The sequence below is a fragment of the Vicugna pacos genome, unplaced genomic scaffold, assembly GCF_048564905.1.
Source record: "Vicugna pacos unplaced genomic scaffold, VicPac4 scaffold_19, whole genome shotgun sequence".
In the NCBI taxonomy this organism is placed as follows: domain Eukaryota; kingdom Metazoa; phylum Chordata; class Mammalia; order Artiodactyla; family Camelidae; genus Vicugna; species Vicugna pacos.
In genome coordinates, this window is record NW_027328740.1 from 70,830,779 (window position 1) to 70,845,255 (window position 14,477).

Consider the following 14,477-nt stretch of genomic DNA (forward strand, 5'->3'; position numbering starts at 1 on the left):
TCAGTGGGCGCTCCATACGAGGGAACTCCATACGAGGCCTGGAGTTCTCCCAAATACAGATCTCTATTATCACGTGTGCAAACCACACACAGGCCCACCAGAAGAAAAACGCCCACACATAAGATGGAACTACTGAAACAGAAAAGAGCCAACCAGCATATATTGCTAGCAAAAACGGTGCTGCTAGAAATAGACTCATGGACATAGAAAGCAAACTGTTGTTAGCAGGCAGGAAACGGAGGATTAACAGATACACATTAATAAATATAAACTAAATGACAAGGACCTACTATATAGCACAGGGTACTATTTTCAATTTCTTGTAATGAGTTGTACTAAAAACAATCTGAAAAACATTTATATACATATGCATAAGCTTATAACTGAATCTCTGCTGTACATCTGAAGCTAACATGGTAAATTTACAACACTTCAATAAAAAATAATTTTATATAATAAGTAAAAATAAAAGCAACGCCATAAAAAAAAAAGTAAAAGAACACGGTAATCCCCTTAGCTGTAGGTGGTGGAGAACTCTGCAAGCACCAAGTCCACTCGAATACTCCAGCACTGGCGGTCTCTCATTCTAACCATCAGAGAATCACTTGGCTTCTACGAGGTTACTTTTCTCTTCAGTGAAAGGCTACAGTTCCATCTAATGATGTATTGAATCTCATCATTCACAAACCCAAGAATTAATGAGGATTTCCCATAGGCCTGGCTCTGGACAGATGAAAAGATAGGGTCCCAGATATATTCATGTGTAGAAGAAGTTTATGCCATAAAGACATTAATTCTTCCTGCTTTGATAGACAGATTCATTGCAATTCTGATTAGAATTCCTCCCAGATATTTCATGGAATGTAACAAGTTAATTTATGGTCAGGAACAGCCAAGAAACTTCTTTAGAACCACCACTGGGAAGGGGTGGATAGGTCATGCATTTCAACTGGTCTTTCTGATGTGATGAAAACGTTCTGGAATAATAATGGTTGCACAAATGTGAATATGCTAAAAGCTGCTGAATTGTAACATTCAAGTGGGTGGACTTCATGGTGTGTGAACAATATCACAATAAAGCTGTTATATGAAAAAATCCTTCTTGCCAATTATTTTTCCCTCTATACTACTAGTCTGTCCCACAATTTAAGTAAAACAAACAAACAAAAAAAACAAAACAAACCAGATTTTGCCAGGAGCTCTTTAGGAGTGCAATGTCCCTGGGTCTCCAACGCCTCGGGTTGTGCTGTTCCTGTTAACACACAATAGCTGGGCTGGACTAGTTAGGGACTATAAGTATCTTTTTAAGATCGACGGTCTCACGTTTCACCCTGGGAGAGTGAATGATGGAGGATGAGACAGCCTCATGCCTTCAGCTCATTTTTAACTGAACCAAGCCCTGCTTTCACCACTGTAATCCCTCTCAGTATAAAAACATGTGACATCAACAAGCACCGCCATCATAACACCTGAAAGTGTTCAAGGTACTTATCTGGGGCAGAAATCCTGATCAAGGAGACAGAAGCTCCCTCAGCACTGCCGCTCCTTTTTCCCGACTCCACCAGGAGAAGCTGGGAGTTACAGCCGCGGGCTCTCAGCCTGGGGAGCAGCGCCCACGCCGCTAATCTGGACCTCAGGGATCGGGAAAGGGAGAGGAAGGCAGCCCCGGGGTCGCGGGGCAGGGAGAGCGGGGTGGGGGACGCGGGCTGCAGCCCCGCTCGGAGGCCAGCCCCAGCCCCAGCCCAAGCCGCCCGCCCCGTCCGGGTGTGCAGACCCCGCCCGCCCGGGACACAGCCCGCCCAGTGGTGGGGACGGGTCGGCGGCCTAGGAGAGGAAGCCCGGGAGGGGAGGACTCGCGGGCGGAAGAGGGGAAGCGGACGCCAGCCGCGGACTGAGGGGAGCCCGGCTGGGCCAAGAGGCGCAGGGGCACACCTGGCCCTGGACAGCTGTGGCCGGGGCGCCGGGGCAGGTGGCGCGGGCAGAGGGGTCTGGCCCGAGCAATCCAGCTGAACACACGCTGACTGGCGCCCTGGGGGGCTGTGACACGCCGACCGCCCTCCCGCAGCCGCCTCACCCCTTTCCCGATATCCCCTCACCTTGCACTTCCACAGCCAGAGGCCCCGGCCCCAGGCAGTAGCCAAAGGCCTACAGGGCGACAGAGCTGAGAAGCCATTGGGGCCGATCCCCGGCTCGGAGCTGGAGCTTCCAACCCGCGGTCCAGCTGGCAGCAACTGCGCATGCGCAGGAGGGCCAGCGATCCGCTCTGGGTCCTGAGAGAGAAGGGGAACCGAGGGAGGGAGAATAGGGGAGGAGGAGGGGAGGCGGGGAAAAGTGGAGGGAGACACATGGACAGGAGGAGCAGAGGGAAGGCAGTTATCTGGAATTGGGAGGGGAGTAACAGAGATGGGGAGAAAGCGTTTTACCTCTTGTGGCACCCCGAAGGAGGCAGCAGTCCTGCCTATACACCCTTCTCTTACCCGTCATTGCCCACAGCTCATATTTTACGTCCCTGGCCCAGCCCTCCAGCTAAGGTCTCTGCAGAAACCCTACGGGTATCATACCCGTTGCCCCCACAAGGAGCTAGGTTTACTGTTGCTCAGGGAACCAAGCACCCGCAGGTGTTGTTTCTCAGAACTACCTTGGGAAGAGTACATATTCCCCTTTTACACGCTGGGAAACAGGCAGGCACGATCTCTGCCTTAGCTCCACTGTCCCAAATGTTGGGCTGGCAGGGAGCGGGAGGTAAAATGTCAGAGCCCCAGAAGGAGCAGACTGCCTGAGTGTTGGTGTAGAGTCCCCATCCCTCCTGGGTAAACCACACCCCAACCTCGGGGAATAATCAAGGGCTCACCGTAGGCCCCTGTGTGTGGGAGAGCTGCCCTCAGTCCCAGTGTCCAACTTGCTAGGTAGGTAGAAGTGTTATTGAGTCCAAATTCATTCTCCTCAGTGCAGGACAGGCCAGTAAGTTGGGAGACCAAGTGTTGGGGCATGGAATAGCAAGTTTCTGTAGACCTAGATGGCAAACTAATGTCCTGGAAAACCATCTCCCCAAGTCAGAATTCAGGCTGCTTTCCTATGTGCTTGGTTTTTGCAAACTTCTTGGTGTAGGAATTCCTTCTTGTTAGAATCCTTTGTTCTTGCAGCTATCTCCCTGGGTCAGATCCCTGTAAACCTCCAACAAAACAAACGTTATTTTCTATTCTGCAACGTGTTATCTTTATATGATTGGAAAAGTGTTAAATACCCTTAAAGGTCAGAGCCTTCAGAATAGGCTCTCCTGTATATTTTAGGCTCTAGGCAACATTGTTTTACAAGCAAGAAGAAGCCTAGGAGACAGAGCACAGGGTTAAAGTCAAAGGAACAGATCTAATATGGAGTCAGATTTCTTCTTTTCTATTACTGTGGCAGAAGCCACTTGAGGATTTAAATCCCTTAAAGTTAAAAATAAGTAAAACTTTAAAGGAATTTACATACATTGGTGGGAACTTGCATAGCATATCTGGAAAAGCACACAAAGGATTGTAAACATTGGCATCTCCAGGGAGGCATGTAAGAACAGAGGATGAGGGAAAACTTCTTTCACTTGAGTATTTTTTGCTCTGTTTGAATTTTTTTAACCATATGCATATATTTCTTTTTCAGTTAAAATAAATGTGTAATGGAGCAAAGGAGTAACTAGCTCAGCAAATACAGCAGCCATAGACTCACTGAGTCATCATTTTCGATTTAAGCCAGGAAGCATTGATTGTCTCTCTCCTATGTGCCCAGTGCTGTTTTAAAACTCTTTTATATATTTTTTTAATAAAATAATAACATGCTATCCCTCACCCCTGCTCAGGGCTGGTGGGAAACCAACTGAGTTTTTATTGAGTTGTTTTCCAAGGAGTAGAGATGAGTTATAAACAGAACACAACTTCAGGGCAAAACAGGCGGACTGGTTTTCCAGCAGGCCAGATAGCGATGACGGGTTTTCAATAGAGGCGCACAGAGGCTGAGAGAGAAAGCCTCCAGGACCCTACAGAAAGCTGCCCACAGTGCCTTCTCCATGGCACTACTGAAATAGGAAAGAACAAATCTGACTCCATATTAGATCTGTTCCTTTGACTTTAAACCTGTGCCCTGTTTCCTAGGCTTAGTCTTGCTGTTTCTGCACCTTTTGTGAAACAATGTTGCCTAGATCCTGAAATATACAGGAGACCCTATTCTCAAGGCTCTGACTTTGAAGGATATTATCACTTTTCCATTCGTATAAAGATAACAAGATACAGAATAGAAAATAACATTTGCTTGTTGGAGGTTTACACGGATCTGACCCAGGTGAAGAGCTGCAAGAACAAAGGATTCTAACAACAAAGAATTCATACACCAAGTTTGCAACAACCAAGCATTCCCGCTTCCCCTTTTTAATATAAGAAGAGCCTGAATTCTGACTTGGGATGATGGTTCTCCAGGACATTGGTCTACCATCTTCTCCGCTGGCTTTACAAATTAAAGCCGCTATTTCTTGCCCCAAATCCTTGTCTCCTGATGTGTTGGCCTATAATGCACGAGTAGAACAAGCGTGGACTCGGAAACACAAACATACATTGAAAGTACGCATTTGGTATATTAAATGACCTGCTTCCACTCGTATTCCTGAGGTTTTCTTCTCTTGACCACTCCTACTATATTTATGAAAAACCTGTCATGTGGACACATTTCCTTCTCTAGCCACTACCCTTCCATGTAAAAACTGATGCCAAGAAGGCAATGGAAGTTGCTAGAAGGTATTACCTGGCCAAAAAAGAGCAGAAGTGGGTTCTGGCTGATTTTCAGGAGCAGGCCGGGGCACCTGACAAGATGTCATAAGTACGGATAGACAGCTGGGCACCAAAGGAGAAGCTTCTAAACTTCCATGAGGGAATTGTTGGATAGGAAGGAACAGTCCCAGACTATAGCTCTGATCCCACCACGAGCTTCCTGGGCAAGGCTGGGCAAGTCATTTAAATTCTCTAGACCCGTGCTGTCCAACACGGGAGCCACCAGCCACATGCAGGATTATGATGTTATTCTGTAGCCAGACAGAATTATAAATAAACACTTTATTGCAAAGGGTCAGCAGGTATAATATTTAAAAACATTATTGGTTATCTTGCCTTAACAAGTTATTTTTGTATGTCTAGCTTTCTGTGGGTTGTAATGCCTGCGACTAATGTTTCCCTTACAGTGAGGTATTTTGAAATTATAAGTTACTGGACACAGTACACTCATATCACAGTTGAAAAAAACTGATTAAATAAGCAAGGTGATCTGACTTAGTAGTTATGAGCAGGGGCTCTGGGGCCAGCCTGCATAAGTATTAATTCTCACTCTCCCTCCAGGGAGTTCTGTGTGAATCTTGGACAAATTATTGTTGCTGTTGTTGTTGTTGTTGTCGTTGTCATTGTTATTGTTTGTGCCTCTTTTCCTTACCTTTTAAATAGCGAGGAAAATGTAGACTCTATCCCCTACAGTGTTGGCAGGATTAAATGAGTAAACGTCTGTGCTGCCCACTTCCCTGGGTTTCAGCATTCTCCAGGCAATCAGTGCAAAACACAGTGGCATTCTCCACTGTCTTCGTCAGTCTGGGATTCTGTAACAAATTACCGTGTGTCGGGTGGCTTAAACAACCAGCATATTCCTTATGGTTTGGAGGCTGAGGCTTTCAAGGTCAATGTATCTGGGAGAGGATTGCCAGCTCGAAGATGGCTGTCTTCCCACTATCTTCATGGCCCAGAGAGGAGAGAGAAGCAAGCACTTTGGGGCCCTGTATAAGAACACTAATACCATTCATGAGGGCTCTACTCTCATGACCTCATTTTATCCTACTAATCACCTCCCAAAGGCCCCGCATCCCTATATCATCACCCTGGGAGATGAGGTTTCGACATATGGATTTTGAGGGGATGCATTCAGTCCACACATCGGCTAACTCTCCCAAACATGCAGTCATCAAACCTGTAGCTAATTTCAAAATAATGTTTATATCTCTCTGCCCATTTCCATTCCTACATCTACTAACACTGAAGCCCTGCTACATTTTATTTCTTATTTTCCTTGTGAGGTTTAATTGATTCCTCTAACTCCAAGGATTCGCTCACTCCAGTCTGCTTGACAGCCCTGCCAGGTAGGTCTTCCTTAAAACACCTTCCCACTTCACCTGGTTGTTTTTTAGGTGTAAATGTCAGAATTCTCTCCACACCCCATCCTAGACCTTTAATCCCTTACACTACCACTCACTATGTTATTTTCCTATTACCACTGTAACAAATTCCATTAAGCTTAATAGCTTAAACCAGCACAGACTTATTAGCTTATGGCTGTGGATGTCAGAGATCCAACACAGTTCTCATTGGGATAAATTCAAGATACCAGCAGGGTTCCTTCCTTCTAGAGGGTCTAGAAGAGAATGTTTCCTTTTTTTTTTCCAGTTTACAGAGGTCACCCACCTTCCTTAGCTTGTGCCCCTCAACTTCCTCCATTTTCATGGTCAGCAGCCTTTCTGAACATTGCTCCATCGCTACACCTCCCTCTGATTTTAAACTCAGCTGGGAAATATCCTCCAATTTAAGGACCCCTGTGATTACATTCAGCCCACCTGGACAATCCAGACTACTCACCCTATTGTCTCATCTCAGGATCCCCTTGTCCCATCCCACTCAGGCAGTATGTATGTGGCTGTGACATTCACCTTGTGTAACATTTCCTCATGAGCAATTTATGGTTCAAGGCACTTATAAGTGACTTTTTGTTTTTCTTCCTTATCCTTTCTACATTCAGTTTGTCTGGTGAGATTATATGAATCCATTTTATTTGTGCCCCTGCACTAATCTATAATAATGTATCATGGGTTTAAAGGCTAACTAATAGACAATTTAGGAGACAGAAATCCTCTAAGATTTTTAATCCTAAAATATCTGTCATCCCTTTTGCCATGTACAGTAACATGTCACAGGTGGCTACCCTGTGGCTGGGGAGGGACATGATTCTGCCATCACACTCCCCTCATTCTCACCAATGTGCTGATCAACTAACCAAGGATCTATGCTCTCCAATTCACTCACTTCCTCCTCCTTTGCATTGACTATCCTGTTCCCACCGCTTCCTTCATTCACCACATCAGGATTTCATGACCACATTCTCCCCTAAATGAAATGGGTATCTTGCATCTAATGTCTGACAGCTGTTCTTATTGTATATGCACACACTGACCTACACATAATCCCGTCCATCTCTTTATTTTCCTAGAATCTTCCAGAAGAATCAGTTCCATGATGATGATGATGATACTGACAATGATGACAGGGGCCTCTCAAGGATTCTGATAAAGAGGGAATCGATAAAGGGAGGGAATCATTGCAAAATTGCCCCAGAAACAGGCTTAAAGGTAAATAACTCTTATAGTGTTTAATGAAATTGACTAATATTTAACTATTTTTAAGACTTTATATCACTGAATTTAAAATTTTAACGGGAATTTTCATTCACCACTAACCAAGATTCAACTCTGGGACCAAAATCTAAGGATTTCTGTCTTCTAAAAAATTGTCCACTAGCCTTTTAAACACGTGATCCTTTTAAAAAGTTTAGTGCTGGGCTGAAAATAAGCAGGATTCATATAATCTCACGAGACACAGTGAATGTGGAAAGACTAAGAAATAAAAACAAAAATCCATTCATAACGTCTTGAACTTTATGTTGCTCACAGGAGAAAATGTTTGCCAATGTGTGTGTCACATCAACATGACGACTGAGTGGGATGGGGAAGCTGATCTTCCTCATCAGTCATTTATGCTGATTTGTTAGATGCCAAAACAGTTTCCTCATTGAAATTGCTTCTAACAAGTATGGAAGAATTTAGGTTCTACCAAAAGCAGGCTAAATATTTTCCCCTGCTTTCAGATCTCTGGACTGAATGTCCCCACAAGAAGGACATGGTTATGTTTCATAGGGAAGTCTTCCTGAGAAGCAACAGGCTTTTCTAGGGCAGAACTGCAGGGCCCCCCATGGAGGGCTGGAGGAGGTCTAGAGGGGACACTGGAAAAACAGCAGGAGTGAATTCAGATACTGCTGCTCAGGTCGCCAAAGACAGCATTGCTATCTCTAAGGATATGACATTCTCCCAAATTTTCCATGAGTGAAGGAGCCTGTGAACACTAAGCAGGTTGTTAAGACACAGCAGCACATAATTTGCGTGACAACACAATTAGAGTATGATTTGATATTTGGAAAATAACTAGCCCATTGTTCTTTGAAACTGCAGCAGTAGCAATAGAAATAAAAAAGACTGAGCCGTCTTGGAGACAACAATCAATAAACAATTCTAAATCTGCAGAATTCCTTGACAATATTCAAGCAATGAGCTAGATGTGTGCTGCAGATTCCTCTTACTGCAGGGCTCACTCCTGCAAAGCATAGAACTAGTTTCTCAGCACACAGAGGGTACCAAGTCAAGATTCCTAATCTTTTGAGATTTACTAAATGGCTGGAAAGGTCAGACAAGTACATACAGGCAAATATGATTAAATGTAATCAAATAATATCAAATGTGATTTGAGCACAGACGAAAGAGAAATTCCTTTCACCTGGGATCTAGAGAGACTTCTTCAGAAAATGTGGCTTTGGAGACGGCCAAAGACATGGGTGGAATTTTGGCAGAACAGGATGTAAGGAATTTAAAAACTTATTCTATAATTCATATAAAAATTCAAAGGATCCCAAAAATCCAAAACAACTTTGAACAAGAAAAACAAAGTTGGAAGACTTGCACTATCTGATTTTCAAATTTTTTTATAAAGCTACAGTAATCAGAAATTAGGGTGTTGGTGTAAAACAGGAAAATAGAATAATGGAACACAATAGAATGTTCAGAACTAAACCAAGACTTATACAGACAATTGATTCTCAAAAAGGATGCTGTGGAGAAAGGATCTTTTCAGCATGTAGTGCTGGAACAATTAGATCGTGATACGCAAAAAAAAAAAAAATGAACTTTGATCCACACCTCACAAAATATACAAAATTTACCTCAAAATGGATCATAGATCTTAATAGGAAATCTAAAACTATAAAACAGCTAGGAGAACAAGCATAGGCTTAAGGTTTATGGCCTTGGGTTTGGCAAATTTTTCTTTGCTATGACACCAAAAGTATCATCTATTTTAAAAAGAAACTGATAGAGTGAACTTTATGAACATGAAGACTCTTCAATGCTCTTCTAAACACTGCTAAGCAAATGAAAAGACAAGCCATAGACAGAAGCTATTTGCAGATCATATATCTGATAAAGGTCTCTCTTTGTATCTGATCCAGAATAAAGAGGTCTCAAAATTCAATAATAATTCAAACACCTGAATGAATGAGGCCAGAAAACACACTTCAGTAAAGATATCCAGATGGATAATAAGCATATGAAAAGATGCTGATTAAAGGTGTCATTAGTCATTAGAGAAATGCTTTTAAAAACCACAGTGAGATACTAGTTCACATACATACTAGAATGAATACAGTTAGAAAGACTGACCTTACAAGGTGCTGGCAAGGAAGTAGAGCAACCAGAACTGATACACACCACGAGGAATTTACAATAGTACAACCATTTTGGAAAAGTCTTTAACAGATTCTTTTAAAAAGGTAAACACCTGTGTACCATATAATCCAGACATTCCTCATCTGGTGCTTTAGAAAGGAAAAGCATATGTCCATACAAAGACTTATAACCAAACATTCACTGCTATTTTATTTATAATAGCACAAGTTGTAAATAACCCATGCATCCATCAAGAAGTAAATGCAGAAAGAAATGATGGTCTATACAAACACTGCTCACAATAAACTCTTCAGTAAAAACTCAGCACTAAACAATACTCTACTATAAGACAAACAAGCTATTAATACAGCAACACAGATGATTCTCAAAAAAATAATTACACTGAATGAAAGAAGTCAGACAACATAGAGTAGATACTGCATGAATCCATTCATATAAGGATCTTGAAAATGCAAACCACTATTTTGTGATAGAAAGCAGATCAATGGTTCCCAGGGGAAGAGACGGGGAGGGAGGGAGGGACAACAAAAGTCAGGAGAGAAGCTTTGTGGGTGATGGGTATGTTCACTGTCTTGAGTGTGGTCATGGTTCCTTGGGGATATACTTACGTCAAAACGTATTAAGCTGTACACTTTAAACGTGTGAAAATTATTTTGCCAAGTATACCTCAAAGCTGTTTTAAGAAAAAAGGCACTTTAGTCCTGATCCACCTCAGCGCCTGATTGGAGTGACATGATCAGTCCCTCACACTGTCTGCCTAACGGGAAGGTAGAAAAGCTCTCACGGAAGATAACATGGATTTTTCATTTGCAATGTCTGCCATGTAATAAAGAATTTCTAGACATGCAACATGTCCAGACTATATGACAGATAACATGAGAATAAGGAGCATTAGACAAAGGATGCAAACCCCAGGTGATGTAGGCATCAGAGTTACCAATAAAGGCTATAAAATACTTTTAATATATTCAAGAAAATAAGGAAATGATGGGACAATAGATAACAGGGTAGAGACTTTCACCAGAGAAATATACTGGAATGTATTTTTAGGAAAAGTCAAACTGATACTCTAGAACTGAAGCTTTCAGCTCTGGAAACAGGTAAACAGAGCTAATTAGGATCCCTTTTAAGTAAAACTTTCAGTAATTCTGGGTAAAATATAACAACAAATTAACACAGAGCTAACTATGGAGAGAGAAGTTCCCTGATGACAATACAAAGAGGACACTTAAAGCCCAGAGTGGTCATCTTGTGAGCTGATGCCACCGCACCCTGGAGGGAAGGGGTTTTCATCTGCACATAAATAGGGATACAATGTCCATGTAGGAAAAAGGGTCCATACCAGATGTAGAAGACTCTTCCTCTATATCTATATAGTCAGAGACAGAGATGTAAAGTGGCAGCAGAGGTCACAGTGACACAGGGCCCTGGGCCAAGGAGTGTGAGCACCTCTGCAAGCTGGGAAAGGTAGGATGACGAATCCCTCCCAAGAGCCTCGGTGTGGAACTTAGCCTTGGCCACTCGTTGGTTTTAGCCCACTGACATTGACTTTGCACTACTGCACCCTAGAACAGTGAGAAGATGAATGTGTATTGCTTTAAGCCACTGAGTCTGTGGTCCTTTGTTACAACAGCAATAGGAAAGGAACTCAGGAACCAATATGAACTTGAACCACAGGCTGCCTGCTGTGCTGGCAGGAAGTCCTTTGTCTCTGATCCTGGGGGAGTGTCCTGTCCTCTGGCAGCATCCACAAACTACCTCATGCTAACTTGGCAGTTTGCAGAGGGTTAAATCTTATCCCTGCACAGTTCTTGATATTTAGTTAATAAAAATGATGGTGTCATCATGGGTATTTTTCCATCTTTTAAATACCCTTCAGTCTTCTAATAAAGCTACTTCTAATTAAGAGACCGTGTAAATAGTTTTCAATCTTCATAATAAATAACTGTGGTTTTATCTGGTTACTTAAATTATGAATAATAATGTTCACATTTGTAAAAGTTATTAAAATCAACATTGTTTAATGAAAATATCATTTCTTTTCGCATGAACATGTATTAACTACAAGAAATGTTCCATGCTTTCTTCTACGATTTACTGTTAGAGCCTTAAAGAATAATATTTTCCTCAAAAGATATTACGGCAAAGGGATTTCTTTTGGTGGAACTGTTCCGGCATCAAATCTGGTGCATGTCTCAGGCCACTGGCAACATAGAGATGATAGAAATTAGGAGGCATTATAAACACAGAATCATTTTTAAAGGAATTAAAAAAACTGGATGTGTGTAAACAAAGAATCAGAGAATATTCTGGTGAAATAAATGTATTTTTCAGCTTAAGCAAGACATGGGGTGAATAAATCTGAAATGAAAAAACCACCCAGAGATTAGCAGCGAGTCATGCACGCAGTGTGAATGATCAAAACCAAGTTGTTTCCAAACCAGTGTGCAGGCTTGATGCCTTCATGAATCAAATCTGTGTGGCACCAGGCCACCTCGAATACATGTTGATGAGGTATTTATAAGCCCTTCACCATCCCAAATCAAAGCCCACGCACGAGCCACAAGACCATCACCTACACATTTGGAAAACACACAACATGGTGAATAGCACTTTTCTTGTTCAGTAGCCGGTGGCAGCGAACTGTCAGCAGACAGAGATACAGGGACACAGAGGCACCTCCCCTCACTCAGCTGATAAACTTCCGTGCATCCCTGGGGACAGGATTGTCATAAAATGCACCATGGATTGATTCTCCTCCTAGGAAAGGAACCGTAGTGCTGTCATTAGGTTTGAGCAGGGGTGGGTGGAGGATCTCAGAAGAGTTGTTTCAGCACACCAATAGAATTCTTGGCCACCGTGACCACGAAAGACAAGTCCCCTGCCATCCCGGTAGGCACTTGGGCTCCTGACAAAAGCTGGGCTCAGTAAAGGGTTGAGTAGAAGGCACAGACCTGAGGGATGCCCCAGCAATAGGCAGGAGGTAGGGCCTGGTTTATACTGCTCTGGGTGTATCCCAGACTCATCCGAATACGAAATCAGAAATTTGCAAAACAGCAGAGCTGGGGTGGATCATCTACTCCAGACTCCTCACCTTACAGTTAAAAGGGTGGCAACCCTGACAGGCAAAGCAACGTGCTAAAGGCAGAGCGTGGAAGTGGCAGTGCCAGATGAAACGCAGCGTGCAACCCCCGTTCAAGGCCGCTGACTCTGACGACGGGGCCAAGGTTTCCAATGAGGAGAATAAGACAGTGTAAATACTTTGTTCCCCCTAAAACCCCAAATGTTTTTTAAAGGCATAAAAACTCACCTTAACTAGATCTCTTCTGAGGGGGCTCTCTTCTGCTTCTTCGTCTTTCTGTCTCCATTTCCCTCTCTCAGACACAAACACATTCAGTTTTGTGAAAGGGGACTTCCTTCCATACAAAGACAGACTTCACATCTTCAGAAAGATACCTGAGAAAGCACGTTTCTCAATTCAAGTCTTTGTGTGAGTTCTGGGCAACTGGCTTATTTTCTAGAACAATCGGTAGTTACAAAATCAGGAAATCATCTTCCACAAAGGCAGAGTTCTGGTCCGTGTTGATAAAGTTGGGGATGTCACATTTCATGAGTCTGTTCGGCTCCTCCTCTGGCCACCTGCTGCATCTGATGGCTTCCTGGAGCCGAATAACATTGTAAAGGGCTATGGTAGGGATACCAGCTTTGGCCTTGTCCAAGTGGTCCACTTCATTGATGTAGCAGTGAAAGAGGGACCTAGATTCGTCATTGCACTGCCAGAGAACACCTTGGGCAGCAGCGGTCTTCCAAAGTCTGACACAAAGCTGTTGAGTCTAACTCTCTTCTCGGGAGACTCTGCATTGCTACAAAGAAAACCAAAATAAAATATCGTTCACAGTGTAGCTCGGTGACCTGAAGAATCATAGTTTTTGCCATCTACTGAGAGTAAATCCCTGCACAGAGCATGCTGACATGCACTGGAATTGAAAGACATCACTTCTGAACACATACAATTAAACCCAAGGCAAAAGTCTAAAGTGAGGGCCCATGGACCATCCTAAAAAGACATCGTTCCCTGAGAATCCTCAATATTGGTGCCTCGCACACCAGTGTTTCTCCGTGGGACACTCAGATCTCTTCATCAGGATTCGTTAAAGTGCTTCTTAAAATGCAGAATCCTGGGGTGCACACCCTCAGAGTCTCCAGAGGTAGCGACTGGTAGTCTGTATTTTCATAGCCACCAGGATAACTAAACATGCTCAGGTTTAGCACCGCAGTCTACATCGGGTCACCTGAGCATCGACAATTCTGTCTCACGGGATGGGGGGTGCCATGTGTGTCAGGGTGCTGTCCTACCCATGTGTCTCCCCTGATTCTCAGAACTGACAGTGCTGCCCCATTGGGCACGAAATACCACCGTTTCACAATGCATACGCAGGGCGCCCGACTGAAAAACAATCAGTGATAGGAGAGGGGACAAAACTCAGCTTCCTGTTACCTTGTTTCACTTACTGTGGGACGAGTGATCAATTCAAGGGTAATAAATCAGTGAATGAGTGAATAACATGACTCGCGTTAGTCCCACGAGTGCCTGGAAGAGCAAGCCTGGGCACATTGAGAACCATAACAGCCCATCTACTTAAATGTCATCCTCCACAGATCTATGTAAAGGTTACTTCCACCCAGGCAGTGACTCCAGAAGGGCAAGAATCATGTATGAACACACTCTCAAATCCAGAACAGAACCTGACAACAATTAGGCTCTGGAGTCTGTGTTTAGCGAGTGTGGAATCTCAGTGATTCCAGCTCTTACACCTTGCCTTCCCATCCCACCACACACGATATGGCCCTTATGTCCAGTTCTCCCGGGGCTGGGGCCACGGAACCCATTTATAGGACTGGAAGAATC

At 43.4% G+C, this 14,477-nt stretch overlaps 1 protein-coding gene across 1 annotated transcript; it reads right to left on the reverse strand.

The window, feature by feature from the left end:
* On the reverse strand, positions 1-5,610 carry LOC140693370 (uncharacterized). Its single transcript, XM_072957275.1, has 4 exons — positions 5,452-5,610; positions 2,852-3,012; positions 1,538-2,377; positions 1-38 (listed from the first exon to the last, which is right to left on the reverse strand). Exons 2-4 carry the CDS (start codon positions 2,988-2,990, stop codon positions 1-3), a joined length of 1,017 nt encoding a protein of 338 aa, XP_072813376.1. The 5' UTR covers positions 2,991-3,012; positions 5,452-5,610.
* Between the last annotated feature and the right edge of the window lie 8,867 nt (positions 5,611-14,477).

Bases quoted from the DNA above. Each gene is read 5' to 3' on its own strand.
- LOC140693370 (XM_072957275.1), bottom strand. From the start codon at position 2,990: ATGCCCCAACACTTGGTCTCCCAACTTACTGGCCTGTCCTGCACTGAG. The intron at 2,378-2,851 runs GTGAGCCCTTGA...TCCCAATTCCAG, and splicing joins CCCACACACAGGGGCCTACG to ATAACTGCCTTCCCTCTGCT. The intron at 39-1,537 runs GTGCTGAGGGAG...GGAGAACTCCAG, and splicing joins GTCGGGAAAAAGGAGCGGCA to GCCTCGTATGGAGTTCCCTC.